This window comes from Patagioenas fasciata, chromosome 34 (genome assembly GCF_037038585.1).
Source record: "Patagioenas fasciata isolate bPatFas1 chromosome 34, bPatFas1.hap1, whole genome shotgun sequence".
NCBI lineage: Eukaryota > Metazoa > Chordata > Aves > Columbiformes > Columbidae > Patagioenas > Patagioenas fasciata.
The window spans coordinates 2,634,376-2,662,296 of NC_092553.1; the positions used below are offsets into that span (position 1 = coordinate 2,634,376).

The 27,921-nt window shown below is 60.8% G+C and overlaps 1 protein-coding gene across 2 annotated transcripts in view; it reads left to right on the forward strand.

Moving 5' to 3' along the window:
- Positions 1 to 27,921, forward strand: part of DHX16 (DEAH-box helicase 16) — a 52,448-nt gene that overhangs the window by 14,600 nt on the left and 9,927 nt on the right. The window contains exons 8-17 of one of the 2 annotated variants that reach the window (XM_071801033.1): positions 3,317 to 3,427; positions 5,703 to 5,818; positions 7,959 to 8,169; positions 10,519 to 10,617; positions 13,797 to 13,949; positions 16,217 to 16,357; positions 18,861 to 19,023; positions 21,041 to 21,159; positions 23,043 to 23,110; positions 25,367 to 25,529. In XM_071801033.1, coding sequence (XP_071657134.1) covers positions 3,317 to 3,427; positions 5,703 to 5,818; positions 7,959 to 8,169; positions 10,519 to 10,617; positions 13,797 to 13,949; positions 16,217 to 16,357; positions 18,861 to 19,023; positions 21,041 to 21,159; positions 23,043 to 23,110; positions 25,367 to 25,529 — 1,344 coding nt within the window. Of the gene's footprint in view, positions 1 to 3,316; positions 3,428 to 5,702; positions 5,819 to 7,958; positions 8,170 to 10,518; positions 10,618 to 13,796; positions 13,950 to 16,216; positions 16,358 to 18,860; positions 19,024 to 21,040; positions 21,160 to 23,042; positions 23,111 to 23,602; positions 23,658 to 25,366; positions 25,530 to 27,921 lie in introns of those variants that run through there. The other variant, XM_071801034.1, reaches the window with a different exon arrangement.

Here is a 27,921-nt window from a genome sequence, read left to right on the forward strand (position 1 = left end):
GAGCACTGGGGAGGGTCCTGGGGTGGGGGTTGGGGGGGATTTTGGGGGATTTTGGGGGGATAAATGGGGTTTGGGGGTGATGGGAGTGATGGGGGTGATGGGGAGATGGGATCAGGGAAACCACCCAGATCCCCCAGTACCTGCACGAGGAGGTACTGGGAGCACTGGGATGGACTGGGAGCACTGGGGTGGACTGGGGAGGGTCCTGGGGGGGATTGGGGGGGATTTGGGGGGGATAAATGGGGGTTTGGGGGTGATGGGAGTGATGGGGGTGATGGGGAGATGGGATTAGGGAAACCACCCAGATCCCCCAGTACCTGCACCAGGAGGTACTGGGAGCACTGGGGTGGACTGGGGAGGGTCCTGGGGTGGGGGTTGGGGGGGATTTTGGGGGGATTTGGGGGGATTTTGGGGGTATAAATGGGGTTTGGGGGTGATGGGAGTGATGGGGGTGATGGGGAGATGGGATCAGGGAACCACCCAGATCCCCCAGTACCTGCACCAGGAGGTCACTGGGAGCACTGGGATGGACTGGGAGCACTGGGATGGACTGGGGAGGGTCCTGGGGGAGATTGGGGGGGATTTGGGGGGGATAAATGGGGTTTGGGGGTGATGGGAGTGATGGGGGTGATGGGGAGATGGGATCAGGGAAACCACCCAGATCCCCCAGTACCTGCACCAGGAGGTACTGGGAGCACTGGGGTGGACTGGGGAGGGTCCTGGGGTGGGGGTTGGGGGGGATTTTGGGGGGATTTGGGGGGATTTTGGGGTGATAAATGGGGTTTGGGGGTGATAGGGGTGATGGGGAGATGGGATCAGGGAACTACCCAGATCCCCCAGTACCTGCACCAGGAGGTACTGGGAGCACTGGGGTGGACTGGGGAGGGTCCTGGGGTGGGGGTTGGGGGGGATTTTGGGGGGATTTGGGGGGATTTTGGGGGGATAAATGGGGTTTGGGGGTGATAGGGGTGATGGGGAGGTGGGATCAGGGAACTACCCAGATCCCCCAGTACCTGCACCAGGAGGTCACTGGGAGCACTGGGATGGACTGGGAGCACTGGGGTGGACTGGGGAGGGTCCTGGGGAGGATTTGGGGGGGATAAATGGGGTTTGGGGGGATAAATGGGGTGATGGGAGTGATGGGGGTGATGGGGAGATGGGATCAGGGAAACCACCCAGATCCCCCAGTACCTGCACGAGAAGGTACTGGGAGCACTGGGATGGACTGGGGAGGGTCCTGGGGTGGGGGTTGGGGGGTTTTGGGGGATTTTGGGGGGATAAATGGGGTTTGGGGGTGATGGGAGTGATGGGGGTGATGGGGAGATGGGATCAGGGAACTACCCAGATCCCCCAGTACCTGCACCAGGAGGTCACTGGGAGCACTGGGATGGACTGGGAGCACTGGGGTGGACTGGGGAGGGTCCTGGGGAGGATTTGGGGGGGATAAATGGGGGTTTGGGGGGATATATGGGGTGATGGGAGTGATGGGGGTGATGGGGAGATGGGATCAGGGAACTACCCAGATCCCCCAGTACCTGCACCAGGAGGTACTGGGAGCACTGGGAGCACTGGGGAGGGTCCTGGGGTGGGGGTTGGGGGGGATTTTGGGGGGATTTGGGGGGATTTGGCGGGGATAAATGGGGGTTTGGGGGTGATGGGAGTGATGGGGGTGATGGGGAGATGGGATTAGGGAAACCACCCAGATCCCCCAGTACCTGCACCAGGAGGTACTGGGAGCACTGGGGTGGACTGGGGAGGGTCCTGGGGTGGGGGTTGGGGGGGATTTTGGGGGGATTTGGGGGGATTTTGGGGTGATAAATGGGGTTTGGGGGTGATAGGGGTGATGGGGGTGATGGGGAGATGGGATCAGGGAACCACCCAGATCCCCCAGTACCTGCACCAGGAGGTCACTGGGAGCATTGGGATGGACTGGGAGCACTGGGGTGGACTGGGGAGGGTCCTGGGGGGGATTTTGGGGGGATAAATGGGGTTTGGGGGTGATGGGGGTGATGGGGAGATGGGATCAGGGAACCACCCAGATCCCCCAGTACCTGCACCAGGAGGTCACTGGGAGCACTGGGATGGACTGGGAACACTGGGGTGGACTGGGGAGGGTCCTGGGGGGGATTTGGGGGGGATAAATGGGGTTTGGGGGTGATAGGGGTGATGGGGAGATGGGATCAGGGAACTACCCAGATCCCCCAGTACCTGCACGAGGAGGTACTGGGAGCACTGGGATGGACTGGGGAGGGTCCTGGGGTGGGGGTTGGGGGGTTTTGGGGGATTTTGGGGGGATAAATGGGGTTTGGGGGTGATGGGAGTGATGGGGGTGATGGGGAGATGGGATCAGGGAAACCACCCAGATCCCCCAGTACCTGCACCAGGAGGTACTGGGAGCACTGGGATGGACTGGGAGCACTGGGATGGACTGGGGAGGGTCCTGGGGGGGATTTGGGGGGGATAAATGGGGTTTGGGGGTGATGGGGGTGATGGGGAGATGGGATCAGGGAAACCACCCAGATCCCCCAGTACCTGCACCAGGAGGTACTGGGAGCACTGGGGTGGACTGGGGAGGGTCCTGGGGTGGGGGTTGGGGGGGATTTTGGGGGGATTTGGGGGGATTTTGGGGGGATAAATGGGGTTTGGGGGTGATAGGGGTGATGGGGAGGTGGGATCAGGGAACTACCCAGATCCCCCAGTACCTGCACCAGGAGGTCACTGGGAGCACTGGGATGGACTGGGAGCACTGGGGTGGACTGGGGAGGGTCCTGGGGGGGATTGGGGGGGATCTGGGGGGGATAAATGGGGTTTGGGGGTGATGGGAGTGATGGGGGTGATGGGGAGATGGGATCAGGGAAACCACTCAGATCCCCCAGTACCTGCACCAGGAGGTACTGGGAGCACTGGGATGGACTGGGGAGGGTCCTGGGGTGGGGGTTGGGGGGGTGTTGGGGGATTTTGGGGGGATAAATGGGGTTTGGGGGTGATGGGAGTGATGGGGGTGATGGGGAGATGGGATCAGGGAAACCACTCAGATCCCCCAGTACCTGCACCAGGAGGTACTGGGAGCACTGGGGTGGACTGGGGAGGGTCCTGGGGTGGGGGTTGGGGGGGATTTTGGGGGGATTTGGGGGGATTTGGGGGGGATAAATGGGGTTTGGGGGTGATAGGGGTGATGGGGAGGTGGGATCAGGGAACTACCCAGATCCCCCAGTACCTGCACCAGGAGGTCACTGGGAGCACTGGGATGGACTGGGAGGGCCCTGGGGGGTGATGGCGGGTGTGACCCCCGTTGTGACCCCCTTGTTGTCCCCAGGGGTACACGCGGGGGGGGCAGAAGATCGGGGTGACCCAACCGCGACGAGTGGCAGCAATGAGCGTGGCCGCAAGGGTGGCCCTGGAGATGGGGACCAAGCTGGGAAACGAGGTGACACACGGGGACATGGGGACATTGGGGGGACACGGGGGGACGTGGTGGGACAGGTGGACATGGGGATATGGGGGGACATGGGGACACTGGGGCACATGAGGGGACATGGGGACACTGGGGGACAGGGGCACATGGGGGATATGGGTGGACATGGGGACATGGGGGGACATTGGGACAAGGAGAGGATATGGGGACATGGGGGGACACGGGGACACTGGAGGGCATGGGGACAAGGGGAGGATGTGGGGACATGGGGGGATATGGGGACAATGTGGGGGACATGGGGACATTGATGACGTGGGGGGATATGGGGATAATGGGGGAGACATGGGACAGATGGACATGGGGACGGGGGGGACACAGGGACACTGGGGGACATGGGGTTACATGGGGACATAGGGGGACACGGGACACTGGCAGACATGGGGGGGACAGGGGGACACAGGGGGACGTGGGGGTACATGGGGACATGGGGGTTCAGGGGGACATGAGGGGACATGAGGACAGGGGGACACGGGGGGACATGGTGGGACATGGGGACAAGGGGAGGATATGGGGACATGGGGGGACACGGGGACACTGGAGGACATGGGGACAAGGGGAGGATGTGGGGACATGGTGGGACATGGGGACAAGGGGACACATGGGGACACCGGGGACATGGGGATATGGGGGGACATGGGGACACTGGGGCACATGAGGGGACATGGGGACACTGGGGGACAGGGGCACATGGGGGACATGGAGGGACACGGGGGGACATGGGTACATGGGGGGGACATGGGGGCATGGGGGGACATGGGGGGACATTGGGACAAGGAGAGGATATGGGGACACTGGAGGACATGGGGACAAGGGGAGGATGTGGGGACATGGGGGGATATGGGGACAATGTGGGGGACATGGGGACATTGATGACGTGGGGGGATATGGGGATAATGGGGGAGACATGGGACAGATGGACATGGGGACGGGGGGGACACAGGGACACTGGGGGACATGGGGTTACATGGGGACATGGGGGGACACGGGGACACTGGCAGACATGGGGGGACATGGGGACACAGGGGGACGTGGGGGTACATGGGGACATGGGGGTACAGGGGGACATGAGGGGACATGAGGACAGGGGGACACGGGGGGACATGGTGGGACATGGGGACAAGGGGACACATGGGGACACCGGGGACATGGGGATATGGGGGGACATGGGGACACTGGGGGACAGGGGCACATGGGGGACATGGGGGGACATGGGGCATATGGGGGGGACATGGGTGGACATGGGGACATGGGGGGACATTGGGACAAGGGCAGGATATGGGGACATGGGGGGACACGGGGACACTGGAGGACATGGGGACAAGGGGAGGATGTGGGGACATGGGGGGATATGGGGACAGTGGGGGGGACATGGGGACGTGGGGGGACATGGGGACATTAGGGGACATGGGGGGATATGGGGACATTAGGGGACATATGGGGACATGGGGGACAGGGGGACACACAGAGACACTGGGGGACATGGGGACATGGGGGTACATGGGGACATGGGGGACATGAGGGGACACGGGGACATGGAGGGGACGTGTGGACATGGGGACAAGAGGAGGATACTGAGGGACATGGGGGGATATGGGGACAATGCGGGGGACATGGGGACATTGGGGGACGTGGGGGGATATGGGGACAATGAGGGGGACATGGGGGGGACAGGTGGACATGGGGACACTGGGACACTGGGGGACATGGGGACACGGGGGAACACAGGGACACTGGGGGACATGGGGACACGGGGGACATTGGGGGACATGGGGATATGGGGACAATGGGGGGTACATGGGGGACAAGGGGGTACATGGGGGACATGGGGACACAGGGGACAGGGGGGTACATGGGGACATGGAGGGGGACATGGGGACACTGGCAGACATGGGGGGGACATGGGGACACGGGAGGACATGGGAACACGGGGGGACACAGGGACACAGGGGGGCATGGGGGGACATGGGAGGACGTAGGGACACGGGGACACAGGGACATGGGGGACAGGGAGGGACGTGGGGACACAGAGAGGGACACGGGAGATATGGAGACACAAGGAGGGACATGGGGACACCGGCAGACCTGGGGACACGGGGAGGGACATGGGAGATATGGGGACATGGGGACACCAGGGAGACCTTGGGGACAGTAGGGGGAATCCAGGGGACCCTGGGGACATCGGGGGGGGGGGTCCGGGGTGCCGTGGTGACGTGTCCCTTGTCCCCAGGTTGGGTACAGCATCCGTTTCGAGGACTGCACGTCCGAGCGCACGGTGCTCAAGTACATGACGGACGGGATGCTGCTGCGGGAGTTCCTGACCGAGCCCGACCTGGCGTCCTACAGGTGACATGGGGACATTGGGGACAATGGGGACATTGGGGACAATGGGGACATTGGGGGTGATGGGGACATTGGGGGCCATGGGGACATTGGGGGACATGGGGGGCAATGGGGCCATGGGGGGTGATGGGGACACAGGGATGCTGCTGAGGGAGTTCCTGAACGAGCCCGACCTGGCGTCCTACAGGTGACATGGGGACATTGGGGACAATGAGGACATTGAGGGTGATGGGGACATTGGGGGCCATGGGGACATTGGGGGCCATGGGGGGCAATGGGGACATGGGGGGTGATGGGGACACAGGGATGCTGCTGAGGGAGTTCCTGACCGAGCCCGACCTGGCGTCGTACAGGTGACATGGGGACATTGGGGACAATGGGGACATTGGGGGCCATGGGGACATTGGGGGCCATGGGGACATGGGGGGCAATGGGGCCATGGGGGGTAATGGGGACACAGGGATGCTGCTGCGGGAGTTCCTGACCGAGCCCGACCTGGCGTCGTACAGGTGACATGGGGACATTGGGGACAATGGGGACAATGGGGACATTGGGGGCCATGGGGACATTGGGGGCCATGGGGACATTGGGGGACATGGGGGGCAATGGGGACATGGGGGGTGATGGGGACACAGGGATGCTGCTGCGGGAGTTCCTGACCGAGCCCGACCTGGCGTCCTACAGGTGACATGGGGACATTGGGGACAATGGGGACATTGGGGATGATGGGGACATTGGGGGCCATGGGGACATTGGGGGCCATGGGGACATTGGGGGACATGGGGGGCAATGGGGACATGGGGGGTGATGGGGACACAGGGATGCTGCTGCGGGAGTTCCTGACCGAGCCCGACCTGGCGTCCTACAGGTGACATGGGGACATTGGGGACAATGGGGACAACGGGGGTGATGGGGACATTGGGGGCCATGGGGACACAGGGTGACAGGAACACAAGGATGTCCCCATATTCCCCAATGTCCCCATGTCCCCTTGTGTCCCCATATCCCCTGATGTCCCCATGTCCCCATTTTGCCTGATGTCCCCATGTCCCTCTGTATCCCCCCGATGTCCCCATGTCCCCCCATATCCCCCCACATCCCCATGCCCCCCTGTGTCTCCATATTCCCCAATGTCCCCATGTCCCCTGATGTCCCCATATCCCCAATGTCCTCATATTCCCTGATGTCCCCATGTCCCCCTGTATCCCCCTGATGGCCCCATGTCCCCCTGTGTCCCCATGTCCCCCGTGTCCCCATATTCCCCAGTGTCCCCATGTCCCCCTGTGTCCCCATGTCCCTCGATGTCCCCCTGTATCCCCATGTCCCCCTGTGTCCCCATATTCCCCAATGTCCCCATGTCCCCCTGTGTCCCCATGTCCCCCGATGTCCCCCTGTGTCCCCATGTCCAGCTGTGTCCCCATGTCCCCTATCCCCCAGTATCCCCCCATATCCCCATGTCCCCATATCCCCCTGTGTCCCCCTTTGTCCCCATGTCCCCCTATATCCCCATATCCCCCTGTGTCCCCATATTGCCCACTGTCCCCATGTCCCCCTGATGTCCCCATGTCCCCCTGTATCCCCATATCCCACAATGTCCCCATGTCCCCCTGATATCCCCATGTCCCCCTGTGTCCCCATGTCCCCCGATGTCTCGGTGTCCCCCGATGTCCCCATGTCCCCCTGATATCCCCATGTCCCCCTGTGTCCCCATGTCCCCCTGTGTCCCCATATCCCCTATCCCCCTGTATCCCCCCATGTCCCCCTGTATCCCCCCATGTCCCCCTGTATCCCCCCATGTCCCCCTGTGTCCCCATATCCCCCTGATATCCCCATGTCCCCCTGTGTCCCCATGTCCCCTGATGTCTCGGTGTCCCCCTGTGTCCCCATATTGCCCTGTGTCCCCATATTGCCCTGTGTCCCCATGTCCCTCGGTGTCCCCCCATGGCCCCTATCCCCCTGTATCCCCCCAATGTCCCCGATGTCCCCAATGTCCCCACAGCGTGCTGATGGTGCCCGAGGCCCACGAGCGCTCCCTGCACACGGAGGTGCTGCTGGGGCTGCTCAAGGACGTGGCCCCATGGCTCCTATCCCCCTGTATCCCCGCAATGTCCCCAATGTCCCAAATGTCCCCGTGTCCCCGCAGCGTGCTGATGGTGGACGAGGCCCACGAGCGCTCCCTGCACACGGACGTGCTGCTGGGGCTGCTCAAGGACGTGGCGCGGTTCCGGCCGCAGCTCAAGGTGCTGGTGGCCTCGGCCACCATGGACACCCAGCGCTTCTCCACCTTCTTCGGGGACGCCCCCGTGTTCCGCGTGCCCGGGAGGCGCTTCCCCGTGGACATCTACTACACCAAGGTGACACGCGGGGACACCGGGGGACATGGGGACGTTGGGGGACATGGGGACGTTGGGGGACATGGGGACGTTGGGGGATATAGGGACGTTGGGGGATATAGGGACGTTGGGGGACATGGAGATATTGGGGGACATGGGGACGTTGGGGGATATAGGGACGTTGGGGGACATGGAGATATTGGGGGACATGGGAACATGGGGGACATGGGAACATGGGGGACATGGGGACGTTGGGGGATATAGGGACGTTGGGGGACATGGAGATATTGGGGGACATGGGGACATGGGGACGTTGGGGGATATAGGGACACTGGGGGACATGGGGACATGGGGGGACACTGGGGACATGGGGTCATTGGGGGATATGGGGACATTGGCGGACAATGGGGGATGTGGGGACATTGGGGGACACAGAGACTTTGGGGGATATGAGGATGTTGGGGGACATGGGGACATTGGGGGATATGGGGACATTGGGGGACACAGAGACTTTGGGGGATATGGGTGTGTTGGGGGACATGGGGACATTGGGGGATATGGGGACATTGGGGGACACAGAGACTTTGGGGGATATGAGGATGTTGGGGGACATTGGGGGACAGGGGGACAATGGGGGATATGGAGACATTGGGGGACGGGGACAATGGGGGATATGGGGACATTGGGGGACATGGGGACATGGGGGACATGGGGACGTTGGGGGATATAGGGACGTTGGGGGACATGGAGATATTGGGGGACATGGGGACATGGGGGACATGGGGACGTTGGGGGACATGGAGATATTGGGGGACATGGGGACATGGGGGGACACTGGGGGACATGGGGTCATTGGGGGATATGGGGACATTGGCGGACAGTGGGGGATGTGGGGACATTGGGGGACACAGAGACTTTGGGGGATATGAGGATGTTGGGGGACAGGGGGACACTGGGGGATATGGGGACGTTGGGGGACATGGGGACGTTGGGGGACATGGGGACAATGAGGGATATGGGGACATTGGGGGACACAGAGACTTTGGGGGATATGGGTGTGTTGGGGGACATGGGGACATTGGGGGATATGGGGACATTGGGGGACACAGAGACTTTGGGGGATATGGGTGTGTTGGGGGACACGGGGACATTGGGGGATATGGGGACATTGGGGGACACAGAGACTTTGGGGGATATGGGTATGTTGGGGGACATGGGGACATTGGGGGACAGGGGGACAATGGGGGATATGGAGACATTGGGGGACGGGGACAATGGGGGATATGGGGACATTGGGGGACAGGGGGATATTGGGGGACATGGGGACGTTGGGGGATATAGGGACGTTGGGGGACATGGAGATATTGGGGGACATGGGGACATGGGGGACATGGGGACGTTGGGGGATATAGGGACGTTGGGGGACATGGAGATATTGGGGGACATGGGGACATGGGGGGACACTGGGGGACATGGGGTCATTGGGGGATATGGGGACATTGGCGGACATTGGGGGACATGGGGACATTGGGGGACATGGGGACGTTGGGGGACATGGGGACGTTGGGGGATACGGGGACGTTGGAGGACATTGGAATATTGAGGGACATGGGGATATTGAGGGATATGGGGACAATGGGGGACATGGGGACATTGGGGGATATGAGGATATTGGGGGACATGGGGACATTGGGGGATATGGGGACATGGGCACGTGGGGGGGCACAGGGGGACATGGGGACACAGGGGGACATGGGGACAGTGGGGGACACAGAGACTTTGGGGGATATGAGGATCTTGGGGGACAGGGGGACATTGGGGGACAGGGGGATATTAGGGGATATGGGTGACATTGGGGTTTATGGGGACATTGGGGGATATGGGGACACAGGGGGACATGGGGACATTGAGGGACATGGGGACATTGGGGGACACAGAGACTTTGGGAGATATGGGGATGCTGGGGGACAGGGGGACAATGGGGGACGTGGGGACACAGGGGGACATGGGGACACGGGGACATGGGGACACAGGGGCACATGGGGACATTGGGGGATATGGGGACATGGGGGGACGTGGGGACACTGGGGGATATGGGGACACTGGGGGATATGGGGACAATAGGTGATATGGGGATGTTGAGGGGACACGAAGACATTGGGGGACATGGGGACACACAGGGACATGGCAACGTGGGGGGACATGGGGACATCTGGTGCTGGTGTCCCCAGTGCTGGTGTCACCCAGTGCTGGTGTCACCCAGTGCTGCTGTCCCCATGCTGATGTCCCCAGTGCTGGTGTCACCCAGTACTAATGTCCCCAGTGCTGGTGTCCCCATGCTGATGTCCCCTCGTGTCCCCGTGTCCCCAGGCGCCCGAGGCCGATTACCTGGAGGCGTGTGTGGTGTCAGTTCTGCAGATCCATGTCACCCAGCCCCCCGGTGACATCCTGGTGTTCCTCACCGGCCAGGTGGGTGCCACTTGTCCCCTCTGTCCCCTCCCTGACACCCCTGTGTCCCCATGAGTGTCCCCACGAGTGTCCCCAACCCCCAGTGACATCCTGGTGTTCCTCACTGACCAGGTGGGTGCCACTTGTCCCCTCTGTCCCCTCTGTCACCTCCCTGACACCCCTGTGTCCCCATGAGTGTCCCCAACCCCCGGTGACATCCTGGTGTTCCTCACTGGCCAGGTGGGTGCCACATGTCCCCTCTGTCACCTCCCTGACACCCCCGTGTCCCCATGAGTGTCCCCAGCACCCTGGTGACATCCTGGTGTTCCTCACCGGCCAGGTGGGTGCCACATGTCCCCTCTGTCACCTCCCTGACACCCCTGTGTCCCCATGAGTGTCCCCAGCCCCCGGTGACATCCTGGTGTTCCTCACCGGCCAGGTGGGTGCCACATGTCCCCTCTGTCACCTCCCTGACACCCCCGTGTCCCCATGAGTGTCCCCAGCCCCCGGTGACATCCTGGTGTTCCTCACTGACCAGGTGGGTGCCACTTGTCCCCTCTGTCCCCTCTGTCACCTCCCTGACACCCCTGTGTCCCCATGAGTGTCCCCAGCACCCGGTGACATCCTGGTGTTCCTCACCGGCCAGGTGGGTGCCACATGTCCCCTCTGTCACCTCCCTGACACCCCTGTGTCCCCATGAGTGTCCCCAGCACCCTGGTGACATCCTGGTGTTCCTCACCGGCCAGGTGGGTGCCACATGTCCCCTCTGTCACCTCCCTGACACCCCTGTGTCCCCATGAGTGTCCCCAGCCCCCCGGTGACATCCTGGTGTTCCTCACTGGCCAGGTGGGTGCCACATGTCCCCTCTGTCACCTCCCTGACACCCCTGTGTCCCCATGAGTGTCCCCAACCCCCGGTGACATCCTGGTGTTCCTCACTGACCGGGTGGGTGCCACATGTCCCCTCTGTCACCTCCCTGACACCCCCGTGTCCCCATGAGTGTCCCCAACCCCCGGTGACATCCTGGTGTTCCTCACCGGCCAGGTGGGTGCCACATGTCCCCTCTGTCCCCTCTGTCACCTCCCTGACACCCCCGTGTCCCCATGAGTGTCCCCAACCCCCGGTGACATCCTGGTGTTCCTCACCGGCCAGGTGGGTGCCACATGTCCCCTCTGTCACCTCCCTGACACCCCTGTGTCCCCATGAGTGTCCCCAACCCCCGGTGACATCCTGGTGTTCCTCACCGGCCAGGTGGGTGCCACTTGTCCCCTCTGTCACTCCCAGGTGTCCCCTGAGCATCTGTCACCCCCACATGTCCCTGTCCCTGTCCCTTGTTTGTCCCTCATCCCCCCAGTGTCCCCATGTCACCCCAATGTCCCCAGTGTCCCCAGGAGGAGATCGAGGCGTGCGTGGAGCTGCTGCAGGAGCTGCCACCTGCGTGTCCCTGTGTCCCCATGTCCCTGTGTGTCCTTGTGTCCCCAATCCCCCCATGTGTCTCATTCTCCCCAATGTCCCCAATGTCACCCTGATGTCCCCAGTGTCCCCAGGAGGAGATTGAGGCGTGCGTGGAGCTGCTGCAGGAGCTGCCACCTGCGTGTCCCTGTGTCCCCATGTCCCTGCGTGTCCCTGTGTCCCCAGTCCCCCTGTGTCCCCATGTCACCCCAATCCCCACAATGTCCCAAATCCCCCCAATGTCCCCAATGTCACCCTGATGTCCCCGATGTCCCCAGGAGGAGATCGAGGCGTGCGTGGAGCTGCTGCAGGAGCTGCCACCTGTGTGTCCCTGTGTCCCCGGTCCCCCTGTGTCCCCATGTCACCCCAATCCCCCCAATGTCCCCAATGTCACCCTGATGTCCCCAATGTCCCCAGGAGGAGATCGAGTTGTGTGTGGAGCTGCTGCAGGAGCTGCCACCTGTGTGTCCCTGTGTCCCCATGTCCCTGCGTGTCCCTGTGTCCCCAGTCCCCCTGTGTCCCCATGTCACCCCAATCCCCACAATGTCCCAAATCCCCCCAATGTCCCCAATGTCACCCCGATGTCCCCAATGTCCCCAGGAGGAGATCGAGTTGTGCGTGGAGCTGCTGCAGGAGCTGCCACCTGCGTGTCCCTGTGTCCCCAGTCCCCCTGTGTCCCCATGTCACCCCAATCCCCACAATGTCCCCAATCCCCCCAATGTCCCCAATGTCACCCCGATGTCCCCGATGTCCCCAGGAGGAGATCGAGGCGTGCGTGGAGCTGCTGCAGGAGCTGCCACCTGCGTGTCCCTGTGTCCCCATGTCCCTGTGTGTCCTTGTGTCCCCAATCCCCCCATGTGTCTCATTCTCCCCAATGTCCCCAATGTCACCCTGATGTCCCCGATGTCCCCAGGAGGAGATCGAGGCGTGCGTGGAGCTGCTGCAGGAGCTGCCACCTGTGTGTCCCTGTGTCCCCATGTCCCTGCGTGTCCCTGTGTCCCCATGTCCCTGTGTGTCCCTGTGTCCCCAATCCCCCCATGTGTCTCATTCTCCCCAATGTCCCCAATGTCACCCTGATGTCCCCGATGTCCCCAGGAGGAGATCGAGGCGTGCGTGGAGCTGCTGCAGGAGCTGCCACCTGCGTGTCCCTGTGTCCCCAGTCCCCCTGTGTCCCCATGTCACCCCAATCCCCACAATGTCCCCAATCCCCCCAATGTCCCCAATGTCACCCCGATGTCCCCGATGTCCCCAGGAGGAGATCGAGGCGTGCGTGGAGCTGCTGCAGGAGCTGCCACCTGCGTGTCCCTGTGTCCCCAATCCCCCTATGTGTCTCATTTCCCCCAATGTCCCCGATGTCCCCAATCCCCCCAGTGTCCCCAATGTCACCCTGATGTCCCCGATGTCCCCAGGAGGAGATCGAGGCGTGCGTGGAGCTGCTGCAGGAGCTGCCACCTGTGTGTCCCTGTGTCCCCATGTCCCTGCGTGTCCCTGTGTCCCCATGTCCCTGTGTGTCCCTGTGTCCCCAATCCCCCCATGTGTCTCATTCTCCCCAATGTCCCCAATGTCACCCTGATGTCCCCGATGTCCCCAGGAGGAGATCGAGGCATGCGTGGAGCTGCTGCAGGAGCTGCCACCTGTGTGTCCCTGTGTCCCCGGTCCCCCTGTGTCCCCATGTCACCCCAATCCCCCCAATGTCCCCAATCCCCCCAGTGTCCCCAATGTCACCCCGATGTCCCCAATGTCCCCAGGAGGAGATCGAGGCGTGCGTGGAGCTGCTCCAGGAGCGCTGCCGCCGCCTGGGCTCCCGCCTGCCCGAGCTGCTGGTCCTGCCCGTCTACGCCAACCTCCCCTCGGACGTGCAGGCGCGAATCTTCCAGCCCACGCCGCCCGGCGCGCGCAAGGTGCGCTGGCCCTTTAAGGGAGGGGCGGGGCCTCGGGGGGGCAGGGCGGATGGAGTCCGAGGGGGTGGAGCTTAAAGGGGTGGGGTCTAGAGGGGTGGGGTTTGAGAGAGTGGAGGCTAAAGGGGTGGGGTCTAATGTGGTGGAGTCTAAGGGGTGGGGTTTAAGAGGGTGGGGCTTAATGGGGTGGAGTCTAAAGGGGTGGGGTCTAAAGGGGTGGAGCTTGTTGAGGTGGAGTTTAAGAGGGAGAGTGGAGTCTAAGGAGGTGGAGATTAAGAGGGTGGGGTCTAAAGGGGTGGAGCTTAGGAGGGAGGGTGGGGCTTAATAGGGTGGAGTCTAAAGGGGTGGGGTCTAATGAGGTGGAGTCTAAGGGCTGGGGTTTAAGAGGGTGGGGCTTAATGGGGTGGAGTCTAAAGGGGTGGGGTCTAAAGGGGTGGAGTCTAAGGTGTGGGGCTTAATAGGGTGGAGTTTAAAGGGGTGGGGTCTAAAGGGGTGGGGTCTAACGAGGTGGAGTCTAAGGGGTGGGGCTTAATAGGGTGGAGCTTAATGGGGTGGAGTCTAACGAGGTGGAGTCTAAGGGGTGGGGTTTAAGAGGGTGGGGCTTAATGGGGTGGGGTCTAATGAGGTGGAGTCTAAGGGGTGGGGTTTAAGAGGGTGGGGCTTAATAGGGTGGAGTCTAAAGGGGTGGGGTCTAATGAGGTGGAGTCTAAGGGGTGGGGTTTAAGAGGGTGGGGCTTAATGGGGTGGAGTCTAAAGGGGTGGGGTCTAATGAGGTGGAGTCTAAGAGGTGGGGTTTAAGAGGGTGGGGCTTAATAGGGTGGAGTCTAAGGGGTGGGGTCTAATGAGGTGGAGTCTAAGGGGTGGGGTTTAAGAGGGTGGGGCTTAATGGGGTGGAGTCTAAAGGGGTGGGGTCTAAAGGGGTGGAGTCTAAGGTGTGGGGCTTAATAGGGTGGAGTCTAAAGGGGTGGGGTCTAATGAGGTGGAGTCTAAGGGGTGGGGTTTAAGAGGGTGGAGTCTAATGGGGTGGAGTCTAAGGGGTGGGGTTTAAGAGGGTGGGGCTTAATGGGGTGGAGTCTAAAGGGGTGGGGTCTAATGAGGTGGAGTCTAAGGGGTGGGGTTTAAGAGGGTGGGGCTTAATAGGGTGGAGTCTAAAGGGGTGGGGTCTAAAGGGGTGGAGCTTATTGAGGTGGAGTTTAAGAGGGAGAGTGGAGTCTAAGGAGGTGGAGATTAAGAGGGTGGGGTCTAAAGAGGTGGAGCTTAAGAGGGCAGGTGGGGCTTAATAGGGTGGAGTCTAATGGGGCGAGGTCTAATGAGGTGGAGTCTAAGGGGTGGGGTTTAAGAGGGTGGGGCTTAATGGGGTGGAGTCTAAAGGGGTAGGGTCTAATGAGGTGGAGTCTAAGGGGTGGGGTTTAAGAGGGTGGGGCTTAATAGGGTGGGGTCTAACGAAGTGGAGTCTAAGGGGTGAGGTTTAAGGGGGTGGGGCTTAATAGGGTGGAGTCTAAAGGGGTGGGGTCTAACGAGGTGGAGTCTAAGGGGTGGGGTTTAAGAGGGTGGAGCTTAATGGGGTGGAGTCTAAAGGGGTGGGGTCTAATGAGGTGGAGTCTAAGGGGTGGGGTTTAAGAGGGTGGGGCTTAATGGGGTGGAGTCTAAAGGGGTGGGGTCTAATGAGGTGGAGTCTAAGGGGTGGGGTTTAAGAGGGTGGGGCTTAATGGGGTGGAGTCTAAAGGGGTGGGGTCTAATGAGGTGGAGTCTAAGGGGTGGGGTTTAAGAGGGTGGGGCTTAATGGGGTGGAGTCTAAAGGGGTGGGGTCTAAAGGGGTGGAGTCTAAGGGGTGGGGTTTAAGAGGGTGGGGCTTAATGGGGTGGAGTCTAAAGGGGTGGGGTCTAAAGGGGTGGAGTCTAAGGTGGGGGGCTTAATAGGGTGGAGTTTAAAGGGGTGGGGTCTAATGAGGTGGAGTCTAAGGGGTGGGGTTTAAGAGGGTGGGGCTTAATGGGGTGGAGTCTAAAGGGGTGGGGTCTAAAGGGGTGGAGCTTATTGAGGTCGAGTTTAAGAGGGAGAGTGGAGACTAAGGAGGTGGAGATTAAGAGGGTGGGGTCTAAAGGGGTGGAGCTTAAGAGGGAGGGTGGGGCGGAGCTTAATAAACTGGAGTTGATGGCAGGTGAAGGCTCAGGAGGGCAGGGTTTAGGAGGCTGTGTCCCCACTGATGTCCCCACCGCTGTCCCCAGTGGTGTCCCCAATGTCCCCAGTGATGTCCCCAACGCTGTCCCCAGGTGGTGGTGGCCACCAACATCGCGGAGACGTCGGTGACGATCGATGGCATCGTGTACGTGCTGGACGCCGGGTTCTGCAAGCAGAAGAGCTACAGCGCACGCACCGGCATGGAGTCGCTGGTTGTCACCCCCTGCTCACGGGTTGGTCACTTTGTCACCTCGTTGTCACCTCCCCTGTCCCCTCACACTGCCGTGGAGTCGCTGGTTGTCACCCTCTGCTCACGGGTTGGTCACTTTGTCACCTCGTTGTCACCTCCCCTGTCCCCTCACACTGCCGTGGAGTCGCTGGTTGTCACCCTCTGCTCACGGGTTGGTCACTTTGTCACCTCGTTGTCACCTCCCCTGTCCCCCCACACTGCTATGGAGTCGCTGGTTGTCACCCTCTGCTCATGGGTTGGTCACTTTGTCACCTCATTGTCACCTCCTGTCACCTCATTGTCACCCTCACACTGCCGTGGAGTCGCTGGTTGTCACCCACTGCTCACGGGTTGGTCACTTTGTCACCTCATTGTCACCTCCCCTGTCCCCCCACACTGCTATGGAGTCGCTGGTTGTCACCCTCTGCTCATGGGTTGGTCACTTTGTCACCTCATTGTCACCTCCCCTGTCCCCCCACACTGCTATGGAGTCGCTGGTTGTCACCCCCTGCTCACGGGTTGGTCACTTTGTCACCTCATTGTCACCTCATTGTCACCCCCACACTGCCATGGAGTCGCTGGTTGTCACCCCCTGCTCACGGGTTGGTCACTTTGTCACCTCATTGTCACCCTACACACTGCCCTGGAGTCGCTGGTTGTCACCCTCTGCTCACGGGTTGGTCACTTTGTCACCTCGTTGTCACCTCCCCTGTCCCCCCACACTGCTATGGAGTCGCTGGTTGTCACCCTCTGCTCATGGGTTGGTCACTTTGTCACCTCATTGTCACCTCCTGTCACCTCATTGTCACCCTCACACTGCCGTGGAGTCGCTGGTTGTCACCCACTGCTCACGGGTTGGTCACTTTGTCACCTCATTGTCACCTCCTGTCACCTCATTGTCACCCTCACACTGCCGTGGAGTCACTGGTTGTCACCCCCTGCTCACGGGTTGGTCACTTTGTCACCTCGTTGTCACCTCCCCTGTCCCCCCACACTGCTATGGAGTCGCTGGTTGTCACCCTCTGCTCATGGGTTGATCACTTTGTCACCCCATTGTCACCTCCCCTGTCCCCCCATTGTCACCTCCCCTGTCCCCCCACACTGTCGTGGAGTCGCTGGTTGTCACCCCCTGCTCACGGGTTGGTCACTTTGTCACCTCATTGTCACCTCCCCTGTCCCCCCACACTGCTATGGAGTCGCTGGTTGTCACCCCCTGCTCACGGGTTGGTCACTTTGTCACCTCGTTGTCACCTCATTGTCACCCCCACACTGCCATGGAGTCGCTGGTTGTCACCCCCTGCTCACGGGTTGGTCACTTTGTCACCTCGTTGTCACCTCCCCTGTCCCCTCATTGTCACCTTCACACTGCTGTGGAGTCGCTCGTTGTCACCCTCTGCTCATGGGTTTGTCACCTTGTTGTCACCTCATTGTCACCCTCACTCTGCCATGGAGTTGCTGGTTGTCACCCCCTGCTCACGGGTTGGTCACTTTGTCACCCCATTGTCACCTCCCTTGTGTCCCCACATCCCTTTGTTCCCATGTCCCTTGGTTCCCATGTCCCCATGTCCCATGTCCCCACATCCCCATGTGCAGCCGTGTCCCTTGTCCCCCCATATCCTGTGTGTCCCCCCTGTCCCCCCACATCCCCTGTGTCCCCTCTGTCCCCATGACCCCTGGGTGACACTGGCTGACCCCAGGTGACACTGGGTGCACTGAATGACCCCAGGTGACCCTGGCTGACCCCAGGTGATACTGGGTGACAATGGAAGACCCCATGTGATACTGGGTGACCCCATGTGATACTGGGTGACCCCGAGTAACACTGAGTGACACTGGGTGACCCCAGGTGACACTGAGTGACCCGAGGTGATACTGGGTGACCCCAGATGACCCCAAGAGACACTGGGTGACCCCAGGTGACACTGGGTGACCCCATGTGATACTGGGTGACCCCATATGATACTGGGTGACCCCAGGTGACACTGAGTGACCCCAGATGACACTGGGTGACCCCAACCGACCCCAGGAGACACTGGGTGACCCCAGGTGATACTGGGTGACCCCATATGATACTGGGTGACCCCAGTGACCTCAAGTGACACTGAGTGACCCAAGGTAATACTGGGTGACAGTGGGTGACCCCAGGAGACACTGGGTGACCCCAGGTGACACTGGGTGACCCCGGTCAACCCCAGGTGACCCCATGTGACACTGGGTGACCCCATGTGATACTGGGTGACCCCAGGTGACATTGGGTGACCCCAGATGACACTGGGTGACCCCGGTCAACCCCAGGAGACACTGAGTGACCCCATATGATACTGGGTGACCCCAGGTGACATTGGGTGACCCCAGATGACACTGGGTGACCCCAACTGACCCCAGGAGACACTGGGTGACCCCCTATGATACTGGGTGACCCGAGGTGACACTGGATGACCCCAGGTGACACGAGGTGACACTGGGTGACCCCAGGTGACCCCGGGTGACCCCGTCCTTGTCCCCAGGCCTCGGCCAACCAGCGCGCGGGGCGCGCGGGGCGCGTGGCCCCCGGGAAGTGTTTCCGGCTCTACACGGCCTGGGCCTTTCAACACGAGCTGGAGGAGACGCCGGTGCCCGAGATCCAACGCGCGGACCTGGGAGCGCTCGTCCTGCTCCTCAAGAGCCTCGGTGGGACACGGGGACATGGCTGGGGACATGGGGACACCGGCCCGGGGATGCTGGGGACACTGGGGCTTCGTAGGGACCATCAGAGCATCTCAGGGGGGCACTAGAACATCTCAGGAGGCATCTCAGGGGGCTTCGGGACATCTCAGGAGGCATCGTGGGGGGCAGTTGGGGCACCATAGGGGACATCTGGGTATCTTGGGGACCATTGGGACATCTCGGGGTACATCGCAGTGGGCTTTGGGACATCTCAGGGGGACATTTGGGGACTACGGGGACGTCTCGGGGACATCTCAAGGGGCTTTGGGGTGTCTTGGGGACCATCAGGGAACCATTGGGACATCTCAGGGGGCATCTTGGGACATTTGGGGACCACGGGGACATCTCGGGGACATCTCAAGGGGCTTTGGGGTGTCTTGGGGACCATCAGGGAACCATTGGGACATCTCAGGGGGCATCTTGGGACATTTGGGGACCACGGGGACATCTCGGGGACATCTCAAGGGGCTTTGGGGTGTCTTGGGGACCATCAGGGAACCATTGGGACATCTCAGGGGGCATCTTGGGACATTTGGGGACCACGGGGACATCTCAGGGACATCTCAAGGGGCTTTGGGGTGTCTTGGGGACCATCAGGGAACCGTTGGGACATCTCAGGGGGCATCTCAGGGGACATTTGGGGACCATTGGGCCATCTCAGGGGGCATCTCAATGGGCTTTGGGGTGTCTTGGGAACCATCACGGAACCATTGGGACATCTCAGGGGGCATCTCAGGGGACATTTGGGGACCACAGGGACATCTCAAGGGGCTTTGGGGTGTCTTGGGGACCATCAGGGAACCATTGGGACATCTCAGGGGGCATCTTGGGACATTTGGGGACCACGGAGATATCTCGGGGACATCTCAAGGGGCTTTGGGGTGTCTTGGGGACCATCAGGGAACCATTGGGACATCTCAGGAGGCATCTCAGGGGACATTTGGGGACCACAGGGACATCTCAAGGGGCTTTGGGGTGTCTTGGGGACCATCAGGGGACCATTGGAGCATCTCAGGAGGCATCATGGGTGACATTTGGTGACCAAGGGGACATCTCAGGAGGCATCTTAGGGGCAGGTGGGGACCATAGGGGACATCTGGGCTTCCTGGGGACCATAAGGGGACCATAGGGACATCTCAGGACACATCTCAGGGGACATTTGGGGACCATGGGGATATCTCAGGGGGCATCTCAAAGGGCTTTGGGGTGTCTTGGGGACCATCAGGGAACCATTGGGACATCTCAGGAGGCATCTTGGGGGGCATTTGGGGACCGTAGGGGACATCTGGGCATCTTGGGGACCATCAGGGGACCATTGGGACATCTCAGGAGGCATCTTGGGGGGCATTTGGGGACCGTAGGGGACATCTGGGCATCTTGGGGACCATCAGGGGACCATTGGGACATCTCAGGGGACATCTCAATGGGCTTTGGGGTGTCTTGGGGACCATCAGGGGACCATGGGGACATCTCAGGAGGCATCTTGGGGGGCATTTGGGGACCACAGGGGACATCTGGGCATCTTGGGGACCATCAGGGGACCATTGGGACATCTCAGGGGGCATCTCAATGGGCTTTGGGGTGTCTTGGGGACCATCAGGGGACCATTGGGACATCTCAGGAGGCATCTCAGAGGACATTTGGGGACCATTGGGACATCTGGGAATCCTGGGGACCATCAGGGGACCATTGGGACATCTCAGGAGGCATCTCAAGGGGCTTTGGGATATCTCAAGGGACATCTTGGGGGACATTTGGTGACCATAGGGGACATTGGGGCACCTTGAGGACCATCAGGGGACCATTTGGACATCTCAGGAGGCATCTTGGGGGACATTTGGGGACCATAGGGGACATTAGAACACCTTGGGGACCATCAGTTGATGTTGGGGCATCTTGGGTGGCACCGGGGGACATTTGGCCATCCCGGGGGACATTGGGGACCCCTCCGAGGTGACAGCGGTGACGTCCCCGTCCCCAGGGATCAACGACCTGATCCACTTCGACTTCCTGGACCCCCCGCCCCACGAGACGCTGGTGCTGGCCCTGGAGCAGCTCTACGCACTGGGGGCCCTCAACCACCTCGGGGAGCTCACCACGGTACTGGGAGCACTGGGAGGGACTGGGAGCACTGGGGAGGTCACTGGGAGCACTGGGGAGGTCACTGGGAGCACTGGGGAGGTCACTGGGAGGACTGGGTGGTCACTGGGAGCACTGGGCAGCTCTACGCACTGGGGGCCCTCAACCACCTCGGGGAGCTCACCACGGTACTGGGAGCACTGGGAGGGACTGGGGGCCTCACTGGGAGGGACTGGAGGTCACTGGGAGGGACTGGGAGCACTGGGAGGGACTGGGGGGCTCACTGGGAGGGACTGGAGGTCACTGGGAGGGACTGGGAGGGACTGGGGGGGGTCACTGGGAGGGACTGGAGCTCACTGGGAGCACTGGGCAGCTCTATGCACTGGGGACCCTCAACCACCTCGGGGAGCTCAGCACGGTACTGGGAGCACTGGGAGGGACTGGGGAGGTCACTGGGAGCACTGGGGAGGTCACTGGGAGCCCTGGGAGCCCTGGGAGGTCACTGGGAGCACTGGGCAGCTCTACGCACTGGGGGCCCTCAACCACCTCGGGGAGCTCACCGCAGTACTGGGAGCACTGGGAACACTGGGAGGGACTGGGGAGGTCACTGGGAGCACTGGGAGGGGTCACTGGGAGCACTGGGGAGGTCACTGGGAGCCCTGGGAGCCCTGGGAGGTCACTGGGATCACTGGGCAGCTCTACGCACTGGGGGCCCTCAACCACCTCGGGGAGCTCACCACGGTACTGGGAGCACTGGGAGGGACTGGGAGCACTGGGAGGAACTGGGGAGGTCACTGGGAGAACTGGGAGGTCACTGGGAGCACTGGGAAGGGGCACTGGGAGCACTGGGAGGGGTCACTGGGAGGGCACTGAGAGCACTGGGAGGTCATTGGGAGCACTGGGAAGGGGCACTGGGAGGGTCTGGATGTCACTGGGAATACTGGGAAGGGGCACTGGAAGCACTGGGAGGGCACTGGGAGCACTGGGAGGGGGCACTGGGAGCACTGGGAGTACTGGGAGGGGTCCCTGGGAGGGGTCACTGGGAGGGGGCACTGGAAGCACTGGGAGGGGGCACTGGGAGCACTGGGGGGCACTGGTCTGTCACTGGTCTGTTACTGGTGTCACTGGTGTGTCACTGGTGTTACTGATGTGTAACTGGTGTCACTGGTGTGTTACTGGTGTGACTGATGTGTGACTGGTGTGTCACTGGTGTCACTGGTGTGTGACTGGTGTCACTGGTGTGTCACCGGTGTGTGACTGGTGTGTAACTGGTGTCACTGGTGTGTTACTGGTGTGACTTGTGTTACTGGTGTGTGACTGGTGTCACTGGTGTGTCACTGGTGTCACTGGTGTCCCTGGTGTGTGACTGGTGTGTGACTGGTGTGTAACTGGTGTTACTGGTGTGTAACTGGTGTCACTGGTGTGTTACTGGTGTGACTTGTGTTACTGGTGTGTGACTGGTGTCACTGGTGTGTCACTGGTGTGACTGGTGTGTTACTGGTGTCACTGGTGTGTCACTGGTGTCACTGGTGTCCCTGGTGTGTGACTGGTGTGTGACTGGTGTGTAACTGGTGTTACTGGTGTGTAACTGGTGTCACTGGTGTGTTACTGGTGTGGCTTGTGTGACTGGTGTCCCTGGTGTGTCACTGGTGTCACTGGTGTCCCTGGTGTGTCCCTGGTGTGTGACTGGTGTGTGACTGGTGTGTAACTGGTGTTACTGGTGTGTAACTGGTGTCCCTGGTGTGTGACTGGTGTGTCCCTGGTTTGTGACTGGTGTCCCTGGTGTGTCCCTGGTGTGTTACTGGTGTGTCACTAGTGTGTCACTGGTGTTACTGGTGTGTTACTGGTGTTACTGGTGTGTCACTGGTGTCACTGGTGTGTCACCGGTGTCCCCATTGTCACAGCTGGGCCGGCGAATGGCGGAGCTGCCGGTGGAGCCCATGTTGGCCAAGATGATCCTGGCGTCCGAGCAGTGAGTGTCCCCAAGTGTCCCCTGGTGTCCCTGAGTGTCCCCAACTGTCCCCTGGTGTCCCCAAGTGTCCCCTGGTGTCCCTGAGTGTCCCCAAGTGTCCCCTGGTGTCCCCAACTGTCCTTGAGTGTCCCAAAGTGTCTTGTGATGTCCCCAGGTTGTCCCCAAGTCTCTCCAGGTGTCCCCAGGTGTCTCTGGGTTGTCCCACATTGTCCCCATGTTGTCCCCCTCCATCTCTCACCCCACCGGGGATGGTGCCACCCCCTGTGGCCGGTGACAGGTGACACGGTGACAGGTGAAACAGTGACAGATGACACTGGGACAGGTGACACTGTGACAGGTGACACTGACAGGTGACACTGTGATGTCCCCAGGTAGAGCTGTACCGATGAGGTGCTGTCAGTGACACTGTGACAGGTGACACTTACAGGTGACAGGTGACCCTGTGACAGGGTGACAGGTGACACTGACAGGTGACAGTGCCATTGACCCCAGGTACGGCTGTACGGACGAGGTGCTGTCAGTGACACTGTGACAGGTGACAGGTGACACTGACAGGTGACAGTGCCATTGACCCCAGGTACGGCTGTACGGACGAGGTGCTGTCGGTGACACTGTGACAGGTGACAGGTGACCCTGTGACAGGTGACAGTGACAGGTGACAGGTGACCCTATGACAGGTGACAGGTGACACTGACAGGTGACAGTGCCATTGTCCCCAGGTACGGCTGTATGGACGAGGTGCTGTTGGTGACACTGTGACAGGTGACAGGTGAGAGGTGACACTGACAGGTGACAGTGCCATTGTCCCCAGGTACGGCTGTATGGACGAGGTGCTGTCAGTGACACTGTGACAGGTGACAGGTGAGAGGTGACACTGACAGGTGACAGTGCCATTGTCCCCAGGTAGGGCTGTATGGACGAGGTGCTGTCAGTGACACTGTCACAGGTGACAGGTGACACTGACAGGTGACAGTGCCATTGTCCCCAGGTACGGCTGTACAGACGAGGTGCTGTCGGTGACACTGTGACAGGTGACAGGTGACCCTGTGACAGGTGACAGTGACAGGTGACAGGTGACCCTATGACAGGTGACAGGTGACACTGACAGGTGACAGTGCCGTTGTCCCCAGGTACAGCTGTACGGACGAGGTGCTGTTGGTGACACTGTGACAGGTGACACTGACAGGTGACAGTGCCATTGTCCCCAGGTACGGCTGTACGGACGAGGTGCTGTCAGTGACAGGTGACCCTGTGACAGGTGACAGGTGACAGGGTGACAGCTGACACAGTTACAGGTGACAGGTGACACCGACAGGTGACAGGTGACAATGACAGGTGACAGTGCCATTGTCCCCAGGTACGGCTGTACCGATGAGGTGCTGTCAGTGACACTGTCACAGGTGACACTGACAGGTGACAGTGCCATTGTCCCCAGGTACGGCTGTACCGACAAGGTGCTGTCAGTGACAGATGACACTGTGACAGGTGACACTGACAGGTGACACTGTGACAGGTGACACAGTTACAGGTGACAATGACAGGTGACATGTCCCCAGGTACGGCTGTACGGTTGAGGTGCTGTCGGTGACAGGTGACCCTGTGACAGGGTGACAGGTGACACCGTTACAGGTGACAGGTGACATTGCCATTGTCCCCAGGTACGGCTGTACCGATGAGGTGCTGTCAGTGACACTGTGACAGGTGACAGGTGACACAGTTACAGGTGACAGGTGACACTGACAGGTGACAGTGCCATTGTCCCCAGGTACAGCTGTACGGACGAGGTGCTGTCAGTGACACTGTGACAGGTGACAGGTGAGAGGTGACACTGACAGGTGACAGTGCCATTGTCCCCAGGTACAGCTGTACGGACGAGGTGCTGTCAGTGACACTGTGACAGGTGACAGGTGACACTGACAGGTGACAGTGCCATTGTCCCCAGGTACGACTGTACGGATGAGGTGCTGTTGGTGACACTGTGACAGGTGACAGGTGAGAGGTGACACTGACAGGTGACAGTGCCATTGTCCCCAGGTACGGCTGTACCGATGAGGTGCTGTCAGTGACACTGTGACAGGTGACAGGTGACACAGTTACAGGTGACAGGTGACACTGACAGGTGACAGTGCCATTGACCCCAGGTACGGCTGCACAGACGAGGTGCTGTCAGTGACACTGTGACAGGTGACAGGTGACACTGTGACAGGTGACACAGTTACAGGTGACAGGTGACAATGACAGGTGACGTGTCCCCAGGTACGGCTGTACGGACGAGGTGCTGTCGGTGGCCGCCATGCTGTCGGTGAACAACGCCGTGTTCTACCGGCCCAAGGACAAGGTTCTGCACGCCGACAGCGCCAGGGCCGCCTTCTACCGGCCAGGGGGGGACCACCTGGTGCTGCTCAACGTCTACGAGCAGGTACGGGGACATGGGGACACCTGGGGACACCTGGGGACATTGGGAGACACCTGGGGACATGGGGGGATACAGGAATATGGGGATATGGGGGGACATGGGGACAGTGCCAGAGCGGGTTCTACTGGCCTGGGGGGGACCACCTGGTGCTGCTCAACGTCTATGAGCAGGTATGGGGACATGGGGACACCTGGGGACACCTGGGGACATGGGGGGACACCTGGGGACATGGGGGGATATAGGGACATGGGGACATGGGGGGATATGGGGACATGGGGACAGTGCCAGAGTGGGTTCTACCAGCCTGGGGGGGACCACCTGGTGCTGCTCAACGTCTACAAGGAGGTACGGGGACATGGGGACACCTGGGGACACCTGGGGACATGGGGGGACACCTGGGGACATTGGGAGACACCTGGGGACATGGGGGGATACAGGAATATGGGGATATGGGGGGACATGGGGACAGTGCCAGAGCGGGTTCTACCGGCCTGGGGGGGACCACCTGGTGCTGCTCAACGTCTATGAGCAGGTACGGGGACATGGGGACACCTGGGGACATGGGGGACACCTGGGGACATGGGGGGACACCTGGGGACATGGGGGGATACAGGAATATGGGGATATGGGGGGACATGGGGACAGTGCCAGAGCGGGTTCTACCGGCCAGGGGGGGACCACCTGGTGCTGCTCAACGTCTACGAGCAGGTACGGGGACATGGGGACACCTGGGGACATGGGGGACACCTGGGGACATTGGGAGACACCTGGGGACATGGGGGGATGCAGGAATATGGGGATATGGGGGGACATGGGGACAGTGCCAGAGCGGGTTCTACCGGCCTGGGGGGGACCACCTGGTGCTGCTCAACGTCTATGAGCAGGTACGGGGACCTGGGGACACCTGGGGACACCTGGGGACATGGGGGGACACCTGGGGACATGGGGGGATACAGGAACATGGGGATATGGGGGGACATGGGGACAGTGCCAGAACGGGTTCTACCGGCCCAGGGGGGACCACCTGGTGCTGCTCAACGTCTATGAGCAGGTACGGGGACATGGGGACACCTGGGGACACCTGGAGACATGGGGGGACACCTGGGGACATGTGGGGATACAGGAATATGGGGATATGGGGGGACATGGGGACAGTGCCAGAGCGGGTTCTACCGGTCTGGGGGGGACCACCTGGTGCTGCTCAACGTCTACAAGGAGGTACAGGGACATGGGGACACCTGGGGACACCTGGGGACATGGGGGGACACCTGGGGACATTGGGAGACACCTGGGGACATGGGGGGATACAGGAATATGGGGATATGGGGGGACATGGGGACAGTGCCAGAGCGGGTTCTACCGGCCTGGGGGGGACCACCTGGTGCTGCTCAACGTCTATGAGCAGGTACGGGGACATGGGGACACCTGGGGACACCTGGGGACATGGGGGGATACCTGGGGACATGGGGATATGGGGACATGGGGACATAGGGATATGAGGATATGGGGACATGGGGACACAGGACAGGTGTCTGGGAGCAGGCGCTGACTGTGTCCCCATCCCCCTGTGTCCCCCATGTCCCTCTGTCCCTCATGTCTCCTGTCCCTGTGTCTGTCCCCATGTCCCTGTTTCCTCCATTGTCATTGTTGTCCCCCTGTCCCCATTGTCCCCCTATCCCCATTATCCCCCGTCTCCATTGTCCCCATTGTTCCATTGTCCCCATTGTCCCATCCCCATTGTCCACCTGTCCCTCATTGTCCCCCTTATCCCCCCATTGTCCCCATGTCCCCATTGTCCCCATTATCCCCATTGTCTTGTTGTCCCCATTGTCCCATTGTCCCCCTCATCCCCCATTGTCCCCCTTATCCCCCATTGTCCCATTGACCCCCATGTCCCCATTGTCCCATTGTCCCCATTATCCCCATTGTCTTGTTGTCCCCCTTATCTCCCATTGTCCCCATGTCCCCATTGTCTCCCGTTGTCCCCATTGTCCCCATGTCCCTCTTATCCACCATTGTCCCCCATTGTCCCATTGTCCCCATTGTCTCATTGTCCCCCATTGTCCCCATTGTCCCCCATTGTCCCCATTATCCCCATTGACCCCCATTGTCCCCCTGTCCCCATTGCCTCCATTATCCCCATTGTCTCTTTGTCCCCCTTACCCCCCATTGTCCCCATGGTCCCCATTGTCTCATTTTCCCCCTTATCCCCATTGTCTCCGTTGTCTCCATATCCCCATTGTCCCCATTATCCCCATTGACCCCCATTGTCCCCATGTCCCCATTATCCCCATTGTCTCATTGTCCCCCTTATCCCCCATTGTCCCCATTATCCCCATTGACCCCCATTGTCCCATTGTCCCCATTATCCCCATTGTCTCATTGTCCCCCTTAT